The sequence below is a fragment of the Globicephala melas genome, chromosome 18, assembly GCF_963455315.2.
Source record: "Globicephala melas chromosome 18, mGloMel1.2, whole genome shotgun sequence".
Classification (NCBI taxonomy): Eukaryota; Metazoa; Chordata; class Mammalia; order Artiodactyla; family Delphinidae; genus Globicephala; species Globicephala melas.
The window spans coordinates 20037344-20055850 of NC_083331.1; the positions used below are offsets into that span (position 1 = coordinate 20037344).

The following is an 18507-nucleotide window of genomic DNA, read 5'->3' on the forward strand; positions in this document are numbered from 1 at the left end:
TAGCAAATATGATTCACACAAAAAATTTGTTTACATAGAAGAAGCTTAATATGTATAAACATGTCAATTATTTAGAAATAAATCTATTATAGAATCAGTGTTTACCACTGGTGGATTTTTTTCCCAAGGTAATGTAAAATTTCTCTTTAAAGACATCTGTAAGTCTGCTGGCATGCTTTATTGATAAGTGAATCTAGCCAACTCTGCTCAACCCTTGACATACAGCTATACCTCTCAATACTGTCTTAGATACTGATCAGTATAGAACCTATTTCGGACACTAGTAGAGTCTCTTTAACAACAAACCTAATTAACCGATAGATGTCAGTCAATTCAAGGCACTTCTAAATTGGTCATTTATGAAATAACATCTCTTTTTTTTTTTTTTGGACTACCTATCCATATAGTAATTTTTGATGTTTAGGAAATATCTATACAATTTTTATTCAATCATAAGGCAGGGCCAGTAAAATACAGGGACATGATTCTAGTAATGCATATTTGGATATATACAGCTGTCTTTCTTGGGAGGAAAACACAGAAAATAAAATTTCTTTTGAAGAAAACTATTAGTCTACTTTAAGAATCTAAGTTTCTATTCCCACTTGCTAATTTGAGCAGTCTGTTTTTATTTTTAACACAGAAATCACATGAATTCATAAACTTAACTTGAAAGTAAAAATTAAATCACTTTTTAAAGTTCCAAAGCTACTCAATCAAAAATAATTTCTCTCTTTTGTAGTCATGTGATCTTCAATTAAGATTAGTAGGTATATTATTTTCTAGAAAATGTGAAAAATACATACTGTAATATTTTAAAGTCACTAAATAAAAATTTTAAAATTCCCCATACATGATGCTAGTTTCATAACGTTCCAACATGCCAACTGACGTTCCTGAAGAAAAATCAGCATTACTTACGACACCCAAACTCCACAAAGCTTTCTACAACTGGCACAATTTCCGCACTGGTTAGTCAGCATTAGAGAAAGGTTGGAAGCTAGGAAAGGAAATTATCTTTGTTTCCTGCTATTCAGAATAAATACTTCATTTATTTTTCACCACCACAAAGAGTCTGAAATGGTTCAACAGTGTGGGTATGAGGTTGATAAGTTGAGTTTGGACCCCATAAAAAGAATTGAAAAAGTCACGGAGACGATTTTGCAACTAAATTGCAAAGATGCACATTCAAAAGAATATTATTCTTTGGAGATTCATTCAACTTTTGATTTGCTCAATTATAAGTTTTGTTTTGTTTTGTTTTCTTTGCGGTACGCGGGCCTCTCACTGTTGTGGCCTCTCCCGTTGTGGAGCACAGGCTCCGGACGCGCAGGCTCAGCGGCCATGGCTCACGGGCCCAGCCACTCCGCGGCATGTGGGATCTTCCCGTACCGGGGCACGAACCTGTGTCCCCTTCATCGGCAGGTGGACTCTCAACCACTATGCCACCAGGGAAGCCCCTAAGATATTTTTAAATTGTGTAAAAGTGCCTGTATGGGATAGGAGAAAGTCTGTAGCCCAACATGAAGTGCTCAGTGTATAGAGAACATTCCTGGCAGATCATCATTCAAGGCATGGAAGCCTCCATTCCTCCCAGCACAATTGGAGACCTTGGAAATGGAGGCCCGACCCAGATCTGGCTGCTCCATACTCTCAGCTCCATGAATGGTGAGGCCAGCCATTTGAGTCCTATTTCATGCACAATTTGGTTCTCCATAAAACACCTCCTAACCCTTGCCACACCCAAGCATCTTCTCAAATGGCTTTGTCTTACAGCCCATTCAAAACGCCAGGAAGCCATTACACCTGGCCACATGTTACCCACCAATCAACTTTCTCCAAAAACGAAGAAACATTCCTTTATAAAAGAACCATCTTCGTTTTTCTCTATGGGTACCCTTTTTCAAAATATACACATGTCTAACTTCAACTGTTACCAAATGCTTTATTAAAAAACCCAAGAACATATGAGTTCTTTACTACCTTTTGCTTAAAGTGTCCGAGTCCTTTCTTAGCACTTACTGAAAAGCATTAGCAGTGAGTGTATGCAAAAGACTTAAGAATCAAAAATATTAAAACAAAGACGCACCTAAAAGAAGGTAGATAGTGCTAGAACTTTAAGTACGTGGAGAAATCAGAAGAACCAAATTTTTCTATACATAGTCCTTTTTAAAATCAGCAGTCGTTTTGCACATTGCTATAATTTACATTTGTGAATATACTAAGTTAAAATAAAGTAGGTAATATAAGCAGAAATGCTCTTAAAAATGTCTCCTGACCACTCATGTGAGTCTTGGAATGACCACCCTGTCACATGAGTAAATACACAGTCCTTACGAAGGCCCAGAGAGCAAATGAGGGGTGTCTCAGAAAAGAGTCACCAGCCTTAATTTAGCAAGGTACCAGGAACCACCGGGGCAAAGGGGTGGCTATTTTATCAACAGAATATTTCTTTCCCACTTACGCGTCCCAACATCTTTTTCTCTTTGCTCTGATTCAAAAGAAGGTAAGATAATCTATTACTGATAACATGGCGTTAATAGGTGATTCACGACCACAAGGCTCGAAAATATGGCCTCCCCACGCTGTAGTGGGGTTCTGATGCCAGGACTCAAACTCACCAGAGTTGACAAGGCTGCTCACACTATAATGTATGCATTTAAAAGGCTAAAGAGAAACTCCTGAGCTGTTCACACGTGCAAGAACGCGAAGGTTTCAATTTACCTGATCGAGGCTTCAGGCCAAACAGAGCTGTGCTGGTGTTGGTAGGAGAGATGGCAGGGGAGTTCTCTCTCATCTGTGGTGTTAGAAGGAAAGGACATTTTTTAAAGAACTGGAGCAGAACTCTGCATGCCTCTCTATGATCAAGGATTATAATAAAACCACGACCTCCTTGCCTTTGCTGCCGTGAGGAAGTCCTGACTAAGAAATGATAATTGATGCATCTTCACATTGCTAGTGCTTTAAGTGGTAGAATTGACATAATGTTGTTTTGGGGGAGATCCGTCCAATTGTTTGTGCTCATTATAAAAACAGTTCATAGTTGTGTGATACTGGCAATCCCTTTCTGCTCACGAACAGATGCGTGCATTCAGGTGCAGGCACTGGCACCTACAAGCACTCACTCACATCCACCTCACAGAGGGCACATCTGATAAAGAATTTCATAACATAACGAGATGAGAAAACAGGTAACACTGAACAGATGTCTCAGCTATAGGGAAACCACACACTGAATCACTTATAGATAACGAGACATTCTAAATGTTGCCTACATGAGCTATTTTCACTTCGTTTTCTATAAAAATGTTCCCACATTTGGTCTTCCAAATATGTCTTATAAAATGAGTCTTTAATTATGGATAGGGCTGGATCGGGCTATGAGAGCTAATGAGAGACTCCCTCAGAGATTCTGCAATACAATTAACTCATGAATCATCACAGTCTCAGATTATAGATTTCTGTACAAGATATTCCCATTCAGTCTTCACAAAATACCTCAGCTTTCATTAATCTTCAGGAAACTTACCTCATTGGGAGAATACTCGCTCCCATTACTCTGTAATGTTAGATCATTTTGCACCTTAAGGAAGAAAAGAAATGCATGTTACGTTCCATCAGATTATAACATCAGTGAGGCAAGAACTGAGTGTTTCTAACTTCCATCATATCCCTGGCACACAGGGACACAATGAATAATACGCTGAATTAATTAATTAGTAGTTAAGTAGGCCATACTTACATTTTCTAAAAACATGCAACTATATCCACAGAAAAATAACACTGAAATATCACACAAACTAAGAAAAGGGATTTCCCAGAGCAAAGCGCTCAGCCCGAAGTACCTGTGAACTTCAGCTTTCCTTGCTAGGTTACCAAGCAACCTGCAGGCTCCCACCTGCTGGGAGCATAAGGGTTTTTATAAATGGTCCAAGGCAGTAGTTCCCAAATACACAGAATCTCACTGGGAGCTTTTTAATAAATATACCTACCCGCACCTAGGGAAATCCTGCGCTGTCAATTCAACATCAGTTTGCTTTGTCAACCACTGGGGAACTCGATAGTTTATTTTACCCAGATCTGCCTTCTTTATAAGGTAATCAAGAACCCCACAGAGGGAATTCCCTAGCAGTCCAGTGGTTAGGACTCCACGATTTCACTACTGAAGGCCCGGGTTTGATCCCTGGTCGTGGAACGAAGATCCCATAAGCCGCGTGGCACAGCCAAAAAAAAAAAGCATTGATCCAAAAAAATTTGGTGACAGCTAATATAAACATCTTCATACATGTCACCAAACTAGTATAAATTTCAGATGTCTGTTCCTATTCCTATTGTTGAGGAGTGCTATTAAAAAATATTCCCAACTGTGACAAATCCAAGGGAATAACATATTTTTAGAAAAAACAGTCATTCATTTCCCTACTCAATTAAATGTCTGAACTGCTAACAGGTAACCTGCAGGTTTGATTCTCTCTGTAAGAAACTCATTCCTCTAATTTTCCCTGTTGTCCCCACAGCATCCTTCCCTATTGGATATTACTTATGTATGAGAGTATAATTTGCAATTCTTCCTGAATGGTTTCCACTGCTACCCAAACTTGATGTGGACAGTCATCTAAAGTGTGTTAAAAGTCAGATAATGTGATGTGTGACAATTACAAACCATTTCATAATCTTGGCCTCACTTATCTAACTGGGCACCAGCCTATCCCTCAGTGTTTCTGTCTGGTTCATGCTCTGTGCTGATTCAACCATGGCCAAGCTGCCTCCTGGGACCGATCCAAATCCTAGCTGCCCCCCAAATCTAGGATTATTTCCCTTTCCTTAACCTCTTATCCTTTCCCCAGTCTCACAGAGCACCTAAAACACTCAGGATTATGAACTCTCATATTCTTCTCTAAGTTTTCTCAATGTCTAAGCCTTCTTTCCTCCACAATTTTTAAAATGCCTTAAAAGTGAGGGCAGGGCTTCCCTGGTGGCGCAGTGGTAGAGAGTCCGCCTGCCGATGCAGGGGACACGGGTTCGTGCCCTGGTCCGGGAAGATCCCACATGCCGCGGAGCGGCGGGGCCCGTGAGCCATGGCCGCTGAGCCTGCGCGTCCGGAGCCTGTGCTCCGCAACGGGAGAGGCCACAACAGTGAGAGGCCCGCGTATCACACACACACAAAAAAAGTGAGGGCAACTTCATCTTCTTCCTATCCCAGTCTTCGACACCCCAAACAAGGCTGAATCCAGCACAGGGACTCAACAAATACTGGCTAACTGATTCAAGACTATTGTAAAGATACTGCTTTCTTCCTGAATAAGATGGAAGAGAGAACATAAAAATCACCAAACCATAAAGGAGGGTCCCACTTAAGTCCCACATAACCATCAGCACTGGCCTTGCTAATCTACCACTTTCTTTTCCTCCTCCTTGTGACTTCTTTTTTCCACCAGAGCCAGCAATTCCTCTCCCTTTTTAAAATCATGTGGACAGAGAATTGCCCAAAGAAGGAAGACAATGTGTAAGAATTCCTTACACTGAACGTGACTCCTCATTCAACCAAAAAGGGGGAAAAAAACTATTAACATTGTAAATCAGACACGGAATGGAGATCTTTTTTCCTAGAGGCTTGGTGTCTGCCTGATACTCCTGAAATCATGCACACAGGAGGGCATCTATTCTACTGGAATCAAAAGTGGGTCTGCAGCAGGATTCTAACATGGTCTCCAAGTACCTCTTCACTGACTGACTGTTAATTGCAAGGGGAAAATAGAATACTTAGATGGTGGAGAAATCAGATTCTACCTCGATTGGGTAATCAAATTAATGTCACCAGTGAAGCACAGATGTACACAATGTGCCTCCAAATGTGGTACCTGAGAAGGACACCGCACCACCTGTGCAGCATCCCAAACAAGAATGCAGGGACTCAATCTAATCATGAAGAAATATGAGAGATTTTTGTCCCACAAAATAAGGGGCAGTTCATTTTACAAAAAGAGGAGCACTATATTCTTCAAAATTTTAAGGTCATAAAAAATCAAAGAAAGGTTATGGAAATGTTCCAGAATAAAGCAAACTATATCGTTACCTGACAATTATTGCCTCTAGACTGGATCCTACACTGAAGAGGAAAAAGTGCTATGAAAGACATCATTAGATCAACCTAAATGTTTGGAATATGGATAGCAGATTAGATGAAAATATTTTATCACTGTAAATTTAGGAAGGTGATAACTGAAATGGGGTTATATAGGATAAAATCCCTATTCTTAGGAAAGGTACACCGAAATGTTTAGAGAAAAGGACTATGATACACAAAACTTTTCCTCCAATTTTCAGAAAAAGAACTATGTGTGTGGAGGAAGAGAGAGATACTGCAAATGTGTTAAAATGTTAATCACAGGTAAATCGGGGTGCAAGGTTATAATTTTTTACAACCTTTTGTAGACTCTTGTAATTTTTTAATAAACCTTTAATAAATTTTAAATTATTTCCAAATAAAAAACTAAAAGTGAGTCTGTACAGAATCAAAAGCAGCATGTCTCTAAAGGAGAGCCTGTGGAAATGGGCCCAGGGCAGCCTTCACGTAAGAGGCTTCCTGATGTCCCGACTACTGGGTCATTCAGTGATGCCTCCACCTGGGGAAGAGGGAGTGCATTGATTCTAAGGACCACACTGATGACAATCACAGAGCAGAGTAACAGTAACAGCTAAGTTAGGTGTCCTGGGTTACAAGATTGATCCCAATTTATAGAAAATAAAGGTGAAGTTAGAAAGGTAGCCCACAGGAGCTCACAGTTAGCAAGTCTTTGAGATAGGGCCGAAACTTAACATAATTCCAAGTCACTACGCTCAACTACGAAGCCACGCTCTCTGGGAACATGGGTTTTTCGATTACAGTTCTTTTCCTCATTTAACACAGAGACTTAGCTAGTTAAGAGTGTGAAACTGCTTTACTATGGTACGTGTCCAGACACCTCAGGGGACATAAATTGGTTGTACTGAAATTAGCCATCCTACGCCTATTCAGTAAGAAGGGATAAAACAGGTCGTATGTAAACAATGTTTTACTCCCATGTCGCTGACTCAAGCCTATCTCTCTAGGCCTGCTTCTTCGGGACCTTCCAGGCTCATCTCTAGTTAATTATGTCAAATCTGCTTTCTTTACAGACACCCAAATTTCACCGTCTGTAGCTGCCTGACCTACCTTTACTCTGTCCCCAAACCCCACCCTCCACCAGTTTCTCTTCGCTAGAGTCACTTAATCCTCCTAGGCATATTCCAAATCACTCATTCTTGTCTCTCAAGTCTTTCCTAGTTTATGTTCATCTGTGGCTGGTAAAACTTGCATCAGATGGTCCTACCTCCAGTTTTTTTTTTTTTTTTTGCGGTACGCGGGCCTCTCACTGTTGTGGCCTCTCCTGTTGTGGAGCACAGGCTCCGGACGCGCAGGCTCAGCGGCCATGGCTCACGGGCCTAGCCGCTCCACGGCATGTGGGATCTTTCCGGACCGGGGCACGAACCCGTGTCCCCTGCACCGGCAGGCGGACTCTCAACCACTGCGCCACCAGGGAAGCCCCTACCTCCAGTTTTTGACAGAGGAGGTTTCCGTGTGGGTCTTAGCTGCCAGGGCCTGACTTAAGACCGACCGCCTGACATAAAAAATTTAGAGAACTTAATGGCAACAGCCAACTCTCATCTTTAAGGGGAGGTGAGTATAGATAAGCAGGAAAACTAAAGAAGCCAGAACTATAAAAAAATTGAAAACTAGACCTTGAATAAATTTGAATATTGATCTCACTAATGAATGTTCCACCCCACGATAAATCTCGATAAAATATGGCGGCCACTCTTCTGTGGCAGAGTATTGCACCAGAGCTCTGGTGAATCCAAGAGCAGCCTTACCTCACATTCTGGAGACGTCTCCAACTGTATCTGACCACTGCAGGAATTAGAGGAAAAAAATGATACAAAGTGGAATTTAAAGCAAAAATATTTCAATGTAAAAAGGTAAAATATATTGTTATAGAAAGGTCAACATACTTTAGTGCAGAGTCTTGTAATTCTAAGTCTTCTGCTGAGTCCACAGGGTAAAAGTTTACAACACTTCTCTCTGTAATATCTGTGCTTAATCTAAAGAGTAAGGGGAAAAAAGTGTTACCAAATGTATTAAACTTCTAATAAATTCTACTGCTTTTAGTCATATATTTAAAAGTTATGTCTATTGTTAAGACTTAATAATGAAAGGTTTATGGTAGAAATTTCAAAGTACATGGTATTTCCCCGCCATGTGCCAAATACAATATAATGTAGTTTTAATATAATTTTCCATATGCTTTGGTATCAAAATCCAACTTGTTTGAAATATACTAGTAATTTCTGATAAGGTCATAATATTCATAGGTAGCACACACTAAATTTTATTCTAGAAATTTATTAGTTTACAGAAGCAAGTAAAGTTGTTCTATACTATACTATACACGTACTATATTATGGTATATGTACCAAGGGCATTTGTTTTAATAGGAAGATCTCTTTGATAGACCCTAATACTCTCGATTTAAAAACTAAGAATTTATAAGCAATTTGATATGCATTTTAAATTCTGAAATTGTCTTACAGTTTCTGAATTTCTGTGATTTTAAGAGCTGAACTTTTTTTTTAAGATCTATAAAATAAGGAATTTCTATAAGTCATATACAAGTCATAAAGCTATTTTAAAAAGTAGGGATAAGTTCATATTACACATGCCCATTGAAAATGGTATCAAACCAACAGTCAGAAATCCTTAAAAAACCAACACAAAAGCAAAACAGGATAGCAATATTCAACTCAATTTTTTGATGCTAAGGTTGTGTGAAAGATAAAGCTCTAAAATTTAATCCTGTAATCAGCGGCTTGACTAACACAAAGAAATCTGGATCTAGGAAATACGAGATAAAGGAAAACCTTAATGTGTACATAAACTTTTTATTACTATTATTCAAAAGCAGCTAGAAATAAGTGACCTCTTGAAGTGCGCTCTCTCTTTATCAGGACAAAAACAGGACTCTTTCTTTATCCCTATTACACTGGCGCAAAGACACGTTATTATCAAGTTAGGATTGTCGTATTATAATATCTATTTCAGGATGTACAACAAAGACCTGCAGCCGCCAAATGAGTGGATTATTGTAGGGAGGAAATTAAATCCCCATAAAGTCTTGCAACGTAAATAATTTTAAAATAGCAATCCATAAAGACGCAAGTCAGCTATCCCTTGGAAGGGTACTCAAGGCTGTTTTCTTCCACGCCCACCATGCTGACTTGCTTGACATCCTTGGCGACTCTTTGCCTCAGACCTTTCCAAGCTGGAGGGTAATCTGCAGATCCTCAGTTCATCCCACTTCTCAGGAAAGATGATGCAACTGAGGTCCGGAGCGGGGAGCCACACCTTCCAGGTCACCCCGATCTTACACTTGGTTCCAGTCCCACATTCCCTGGCCGCTGCCATTTCCATCAAACAAGGCTGTTCTTTTTCAATTTGGGGCTCACATCGTAATCTCGAATTTGTAAGAAAAGTTTATTGGAAAAGTAATACGAAATGTAGAGATATGAAAACAATATAAAGTTTGAGCCCAAGTGGGGCCTTCTCTCTGTCACACCGTGTCTTCTAGGCTCTGTCCTGGACTCACATTCCCTTCCCATTGATATGCTTGCCCTTGGGAACCTCATCCCCTTACACTACTTCTGTTAGAGCAGCACCTTATGAAAGTAACTTTTAAACCTAAGTCTCGAAGCCCCAGACCTAAACGTCTAGCCGCTGAATGGACGTTGTCACATTGCCACCTTGGATTTTACTCAGCAGGTCCTAAACTGACCCCAACATCTTCCTCCTAAAAACCTGCCGTTCCTCTTGGTTCCCCATCTCAGACGGAGACATGAGGGGTCAGGTCTAAAACACCTTGGACTGTTTGTTCCCTCCCACCCTCACCATCCACTTCAAACAATCACCAGAGAACTACCACCGTACCTACCACTGTGTATCTACAATATTTAAAAGTATAAAGAAAAGTAGTAATTTAGAAATACCCCCAGAAAAAAATCCATCTTAATATATTTCTTTCTAGTTTTAATTTTTCCTAAGCTTCTTATACAACTGGGACCTAATTCTATTTATATCGTTGGGATCAAACTTTATGCATTTTTTATTCTATTTATATCATTGTGATCAAACTTTATGCTTTTTTTATACTCTTTAAAGTTAACATTATATAATGAGCAATCTAAGATATAGTGGAAAGTTTAAAAACATTTTATTAGTCACATATTCCGTCTTAATAATGACCAAAATTTAAGTATCTCCAAATTGTTAGATCATTTCCTTTTTTGCAAATATTTTGCTATTAAAAGTGCCTCTCCCCTCACAATTGCTGTTCACATCTCCTTGTCCCTTAGGATATTTTTTAGAATTAATTCAGAAGTTTTATATCTATTTTTAGACTATGCCTACAAACTACAAGGATGTCTTCTGGAGTGGTTCTGCCTGTTTACCTTTCCACCAGCAGTTCATTTATTATTTCAAATCTTCACAACACTAAAAGATAAGTACTTATAGCCCGTCTTATAGATGAGAAAACTGGGGTACAGAGAAGTTATATAACTTACCCAGATTCACTGGTATTAGAGCTGGGTTTGCAATCAGTATCTGGTTGATTAAGGTATGTTCTTCTCCATCAATGCTATTTCCACATTCCTTATCATTTCTCTCTCTCTCTCTCCCTCTCTCTCTCTCTTTTAGGATGTGAAACTCAGCTCACTGGCACTGTGGGATTCTCACTGGCACTCTGGGATTCACTCATCACCCTGTTCATAAATTCCCAGAATGTGGTGTGATTTCCACGCTCACCATATTATCAATACAAGACCACATTATCTTCATGTTTAAATTCCCAGGATCCCTGAATAGTTTACCAGGGATAAGCTTCGGATCTATTTCTCTATTAGTACGGTAGTTATTACCTGATACCAGGTATGCTGCTTTACTGAAAGATATTTTGTCTGTGGGAATTCCGTTATCCTCAGCTAAGAAACCAAAAAATATACCTATATATAAAGTGCTTATTATTGATAAAGACTAATTCAATTCGAAAATTATCTTGTCACCCAAATCTTTAGAAATACATGATTTAGTTAACATATATTTGGCACCATCAGAAATAAATACTGGTAGTACTTGATAAACCAAGTCTTTCCTTTTTGGAAACTCTTATATTTCTCTATTCCAGGGGTTTAAACTTCAAGCTATATAAAATATGCAATTTGACCGTATTTCTGTTGTCTAAGAATTATACAAAAATTGCCCTATGAATTCCATGAAGGGCGAATGAATTTCATGAAGGGATGGAAAAGCGGGGAACTGCTCTCAGTCCCTCCAGAAGTTTGACTCTTACTTACGGATCTCGGGAAAACAGGCAGTTAAAATGACTTTTCTTTGTTAGTGGTTAGTGCTAAGCCCATACTGTGTGTATAAATATCTTAGAAACTGAGATAATGTACTCAATAAATTAGTGTACATTACTGACACCTGAAACCTGGGCCAAGGAAAGACACACATACCTGTTGGGATCTTGCAGCAAATCCACTGCTTCTCTCAGCTGTTCAATCATTGCTATATTCATGTCCTGGTCTTTGGATGAACTTATTCTGCAACATGAAACCAAGCTTTAGACTGAAAATGATCACTAGAACATGAATAGCACCTAGGTTCTTAAGAACAAACTTATAAACATCCATCTGACACCGCAAAAATGATTTTTGACAAACTCAACATTTTAGCGAGGATGTGTCAGTACCCTGCGGGGTGGGCTGCCAGAGTGTAGCAGAAAGAGCTGCTGGGTGGGAGGAGCCAGCTAGGCTGTAAGGTAGCTCACACGAAGTCTCAGTGCCCGTGGGCAGTGCTCACCTGTAAAATCAGGGCAATGGACTGGCTGGGTAGTTCTCACGCTGTACTTTCCTGAGCCTGAGGGGTATCCACAGGGGTGCTCAGCTACGGCGGGTCCGCACTACTTCCAATTCCAGTTCAACCAGCCTGGCTCAGTTTTTATTGCTTTCATACAATATGGGACTTCAGTGTGGGATTCTGGTTCCCAGGCCAGGCTCGTTAAGCAGCAAAATCACCTAATGGTGCTTAAAAAAATATGCCGGGTCTGATACTCCTAAGTCGATCTGTCTGGGGCTTGGACATTTTCTTAATCAGATGATACTGATTTTATAGGCAGGGTTGGGAACAATAGATATAAGCTTGAGAACGGGGTTTCCAAAGCTTTGCACAGTTTAAAAACTCTTTCCCTATAAAATCCTTTTCCCTATAATTCTATGATCAAGCTAGTTCTCCTCGGCATCACAGAAATACATCCAACAAATAGCTGGTTATACTGGACAGTGATTTGAAAGGAACTCTGCAATATTTTTCAAGGCCAAGAGAGATCTGCTCACGGTTACTGCTTTCCATTGCAGAATATAAGCCAATGTCTTTCTGTAAGTGGAGAAACTTTTAAACAATGGAGTAAATTCTCACTAAGGGGAAAACCCTCATGAGGTTTAATGGACGGTCCAGGCCTACACGCCAGATCATGGAAAACAAAATCCTGGGAACCAAAAACCTACCCTCTGCCATATGGTCCAAACTCAATCCCCCTGAGTGGCAAACCAGTAAAGTGGTTTACCGTCTTGTTAGATGGAGCACTCATGCCCTCCTGTGTAAATCTTTATATGCGATAGAGTAGAAGCGCTGTCCATCTGGTACGAGATCCCAGCCCTCTGTAACCCTGGGGCAAGATAATCAATCTCCCTGTGCCTCAGTTTTGTCATCGGTGAAGTGAGGGATAACAATAGGACTTACAGGATGGTTGTAAAGAGGAAATGAGTTACTACCTGTGAAGTATTTAGGACACTGCCTGGCACGTGGTACTTAATAACTGTCAGCTATTACAATTATTAGACTTAAGACCAAGACATTGAGGTCTATGGTCTTCTCAGATCTTGAACTTGAAGACTCTGGGGAAAGAAGTGGGAACAGGACCACGTATCACTTTAGGTCCAGTTGTCGGTTTGTTCAGAGAAAGGAAAGTAAGCTAGAATCTCTAGTCTAGAAATTCTATCTAATTTCCTGAATCACATTCTACCCACAGCCTCAAATCAGATAAAACTCAAGGCCAAGGAACAGGTATGACCTGGCACGGTATGGCCCCAATACTATGACAGTAAGCATAAGATAGAGGAAAACTTGCAACTTCTGAGCAATATCGTTGAGTAAGGTATCAGCTTGCCCAAAGAAAAGCGGACCAAAATTCTCTCAGGACAAGGCTGCCATTCTGCCTTCAACATGAACTTTACAGGACGGTGGCTCGTCACCAGCCTTCGGTACTCACATCCCCCCGGATGGCCAGTGTGCGTCCTCTTCTATCCGTAACAGTTCTTCACAGGTCTCAGTCCTTTCCTGTGGACAGAACACATGGGTCTTCTGAGAGCCACTGGCTGTAACAGTCAACAGTCTAAACCCGCCCTCATCCATATTCACAACAGCTGAAAGGTGGAAACAACCCAAGTGTCCATGAATGGATGAATGGAGAAAATGTGGTCTATACGTAAATGGAATATCATTCAGCCTTAAAAAGGACGGAAATTCTAACACATGTTACAACGTAGATGAACCCTGAGGACATTATGCTAAGTGAAATAAGTGAGTCACAGGAAGAAAAATACTGTATGATTCCACTTACGTGAGGCTCCTAGAATAGTCAAATTCATAAAGACAGAGAGAAGAATGGTAGTTGCCAGAGGAGAGGGGGGAGGGGATTGGGAAGTTATGGTTTAATGGCGAAAGAGTGTCAGTTTTACAAGATGAAAGAGTTTTGGAGATGGAGTACACAACATTGTTTTGGTTACACAACAATGTGAATGTACTTACCATTGAACTGTATACTTAAAAAATGGCTAAGATGGTAAGTTTTTATGCTGTATGTATTTTGCCACAATTAAAAATAAAATAAAATTTTAAAAAAGAAGAAAAGAAAACCTGGCCGAGGACTACAATACCTGTTAACTTAGAAAAGAGTCAGAAATGCAAAGCTTAACTCCATTCATGATTGCCCTCTTAGCACCTCCTGAGGCTGACGGATACCTCAGCTGGGCTTGTCAGTCACATGAGAATGTGCATTCTGATGTTGGTGAGAGAAGCAGTGTGTGTGTGTGTGTGTGTGTGTGCGCGCGCGCGCGCACGCACCCGTGCACATGCACACTGTTAACAAAAAAGGAAGTATTAACGACAGAAAAATGCCTCAAATTGCATCTAATAGTTTTCACATGTACAACGTGCAGATTTCACTGAAATGCACCCCCCTCTTAATATCCCAAAGAAACACTGTGGTGGGAGGATTTAGAAAGGCGTGTCCCACTGCTGGAACTCCCATGCGAGTCTTTCCATCTTGATCTCTGACACAGAGAAATGCTGCTTTAACTCAGCTGACAGCTAAAACGGAAGCCATCCCCGAAGGGGCAAACATTCCCCTAGCAAGGAAGGAACAACAGGCAAAAGGACTGTTTTCTGTGTCAAAGTCCTGACACTTCATTAACGAACGCAGGCCCAGCCAATTCTCCAGATGTGTCACAGAAAATAAGTCTTTTTCTGAGGAGGTATCCAGCTGCATGATGTCAACCTCTGGCTTGAAAAACACTCAGACTTTTTCTATATAGATTATCCTTTTAGTGCATTGTAAAATCAATATATAAATTACTGTGCCTCCACCCAAATGCTAGTGAAATTCATGGGTGAAAATATACTACGAGAAACAACCAAGAAAACATGTTCTTATCTCTTCCTGTTGGGTTTCAACTATAGGAGCCATGGGTATTTCCTTCTAATTTTCAGTTTCATAATAAAAAGTAGCCAATAGTAGAAAATACACTTTTTTTCAGTATGCAAAACAGAGGTATCCTGGGTTTCTTTTGCTAAGTTAGATGGTGACACAGTGGATGCACATTATTCATGGATTCTGTATTTATATAAAATCTATGTGTCACCCCAAAACCAATACTCGTGGTGCTTTTGCAGACACATGCAGAGGTGGTGAAAAACTGGAGTTCCCAACCCCAAAATGCACTTCCCAGCTGAGGCTGAACAAGGTAGCAAGCGACCTGCTTTCTTGTTTCAGCTCTCAGACTGTAAAAAAGTGTCCTTTTCAGAGCCTGTTTAGTATCACATTTTCACAGTTTTGTGCCTTTCGTTGGTGATTTTGCTGTTTAAAATGCCCCCTAGCATAGTACTGAAGTGCTGTCTTATCCTAAGCACAAGAAGGCTATGATATGTTACTGTACCTTACAGAGAAAACATCTGCGTTAGGTAAGCTTCCTTCCCGCATGAGTTACGGGGCTGCTGGCCGCAAGTTCAGTGTTAATGCACTAACAGTACATATTAAATAGGATGTCTTGAGACAGAAATACACATAAAACCAGGTTATGTACTGACCAGTTGACAAAAATGTGTGACCAGAGGCTCGCAGGAACCTAACCCTGTATCTCCCGTGGGAACAACAGTTCAGGATTGGATAATTCAGTGTTTGAGGAAACTATCAAATAGAACTGCTGTGAATACGGATCCCCCGTAGTTACAAAAGCACAAGATGCTTACTCAGTGGAGAGAAAACAGGACTGTATAAAACACAGAACTCTTGATCGTCGAGGACTGAGCAGTTCAGCACACTGGCTGGCAGTCAAACACACTCTCACAGACGTTCAAAGTGATGCAAGTCAAGGGTAAAATGGGCCTGAATTGAAGCGTACAGCTTTTAGTTGTAGATTTGCGTTTTATTTTATTGGTAGCATGCTTCTCCACTTGCCAACGGAAGCCTCTCGTAGGAGTGGGCGCTCAGGAAACATTTGCTGTAGATTTCTACAACCCATTGGCTCCCCCAGATTCTACACCACAGGACCCACGCTGCAGAGCAGCCATTCCCACGGAGCCCTGTGCATCCTGAAATCGCTAAATCTAGAAGAATCTGCTTTTTTGAAACAACATGTTTTATTTTACTAATCACTTTAATTGCTTTCCTTCAAGGCTTCCATCTTTACTTTAGACCCTCAACTTAAGATAAACTCTTCATAAAAGAAAGACAAAAGCCCAATTTTCCATGTTTTGCTGACAGACGTGTCTCAGAGCTGACAGACAGGCATCAAATCTGGGAGAGCCTTATGAGAACCACTGGCTGGAGAGTCACAGAATGAGGTTTTTACTTTCGGAAAATGTCTGGCAGCAGCAGGGGCGGGACGCTGGGTGCTCAGCTGGGGTAGGAGGGACTCATGCTGTCCTAAGAATAAGCAATGATGAGGCTTCACTGAAGTCATGTCAGTGGAGGTGGAGGACAGAGAGGAGGCGGTGGGTGTGAGATATTTTGAAACAAGAACTGATGGATTAAATATACAGAATAAAGAATTAGGTTTTCTACAGATGTATGTCGTATGAGGGGTTCATTATTTTTGTCTTGAGTACACCAGAGTCTCCTACAGTGTACGATTCAGCTGTTTTCCTCCCATTTCCCTTGAAGGTGATGCCCAGAGACGTTAGTTGAGACAGAGCCCAGCCATCCTAACACCATCCTCAGGAAATAAGAACCAGCACCTAGAGACCCCGGGCCTGACTTTAACACAGTAACTCAGAGACCACTGTCTCTCACAAGCCACAAGGAACCTGAATTTCACCGAAAGGATTATCTTCGTGACCCTTGGGTGCCACGACCTGAAGCAAAAGGACTGGCAGAAACGTACCAAGGCACCTAATTGTGTCACAAAGTGGAACCTTAACTACCAGGTTTATAAAGGGCTAGTATTTCTCTTGTTTCTGCCGCTCCTATGACGGAGGTTTGCCTGACAATTTAATGACTTCATCTAACATTTCAATACCTCAGCGCCACTACACCTGTTTATGAATGTGTCCTCAGAGTGACCCTTCTAAAAGGGAAGACATTCATTTCCAGATTTTAAAAGTCTCCATTTTTCTTCTTTTACTATGAATATACTCCCAAGAAAAACTAACGTACCTAGAATATGTTGAAAAGCATGTGAAACTTTGTTTTACCTTTTTAACTGGATGGTCATGGTAATTCTGATAACTTATACAATGCACTGACTACCAGAGAGCTGAGTCATTTCTGAATACAAAAGAAAATCAGCCATATACACAGACAAACAGAGAGGTACGGATGAAAAGGACACGCTCCTAATATCGGCAAATAAACACGTCGGACTTTGAGAAGATGTTATAAAGGCCCAAGGAAGGTGGTAGCAAGCTGACATTTAAGGTGATGGATTGGTAACCTTGAACATAAATTCTAAGGCGCCAAACAGAAGTAAATAAGTTAACAAATTATTATCCTCCACTTGCCTTAATATAGTTTATAAATTCCGAATGGAGAATGTCTGTTCCATGGGAAAATCGGTCTCTTTCTTCTCCTGAGTTCTCATTGTCACTCACAAGGGAAGGTGCTGGTTGAAATTCCTGATGAAATTCTCCTATTAGGAAAATATAGAGAGAGATAGAAAGCTTGATTTCATAAACAGATAAGCAAAACATAGATGACTGTAAAATACATCACCTAGTTTTTCAATCTTCTCCCTGACCTCTTCTGGAGGTATACGAATGACCCAAGTTTTCTCCTTCCAAAAGGATGTGAGGAAAAGGTGAAAAATGGAGGAAGAAGAGGAAGAAAAGTAAAAGAAATGGAAAACCCCAAATCAAATGAACTTAAAAGTCAAGGCCCCTATATGGCTTAGTTCCTTATGAAAGAAATGAAATTTCCTCTTATTTTTTTTAAGGAACAGAGAATAGAAAGTATAAAAGAGGGCTTTTTGTGCTCTCAGCAACGTGTGACAAGTAAGTATTTCAAACTCAAAATTCCGTAGTTACCGAACAACTACTAAATGGCAGGTAAAATACCAAACACTTGGCGGATTTAAAAAATTAGTGAATGGGACTTCCCTGGTGGTGCAGTGGTTAAGAATCTGCCTGCTAATGCAGGGGACATAGGTTCAAGCCCTGGTCCGGGAAGATCCCACATGCCGCGGAGCAACTAAGCCCATGCGCCACAACTACTGAGCCTGTGCTCTAGAGCCCGTGAGCCACAACTATTGAGCCCGCGTGCCACAACTACTGAAGCCTGCATGCCTAGAGCCATGCTCCACAACAAGAGAAGCCACCGCAGTGAGAAGCCTGTGCACCGCAACGAAGAGTAGCCCTCGCTCGCCGCAACTAGAGAAAAGCCTGCGTGCGGCAACAAAGACCCAACGCAGCCATAAATAAATAAATAAATACATTTATTTTTTTAAAAAAAATTAGTGAACAACTGCAAGGAAGAGTGTGGGAAAGGACTAAAATAAGGACCCAAAATCCTAACAACAAAAGAAGTGACTATGATGAGAGCCACATGGAGGGGAAAGCACAGAGCTCATCCAACAGGTCTGTGTTCTAGATGGTGCAGGAGAGGT

The 18507-nt window shown here is 40.6% G+C and overlaps 1 protein-coding gene across 8 annotated transcripts in view; it reads right to left on the reverse strand.

The window, feature by feature from the left end:
- The window catches only part of LRCH1 (leucine rich repeats and calponin homology domain containing 1), a 190848-nt gene that overhangs the window by 35690 nt on the left and 136651 nt on the right, over window positions 1-18507 (reverse strand). For all 8 annotated transcript variants that reach the window (XM_030882253.2, XM_060287811.1, XM_060287812.1 and 5 more), the window contains exons 9-15: window positions 17408-17535; window positions 13401-13468; window positions 11587-11673; window positions 8032-8121; window positions 7894-7930; window positions 3530-3583; window positions 2725-2797 (exon numbers count right to left, since the gene is read on the reverse strand). In XM_030882253.2, the coding sequence (XP_030738113.1) occupies window positions 2725-2797; window positions 3530-3583; window positions 7894-7930; window positions 8032-8121; window positions 11587-11673; window positions 13401-13468; window positions 17408-17535 (537 nt within the window). The remainder of the gene's footprint in view (window positions 1-2724; window positions 2798-3529; window positions 3584-7893; window positions 7931-8031; window positions 8122-11586; window positions 11674-13400; window positions 13469-17407; window positions 17536-18507) is intronic.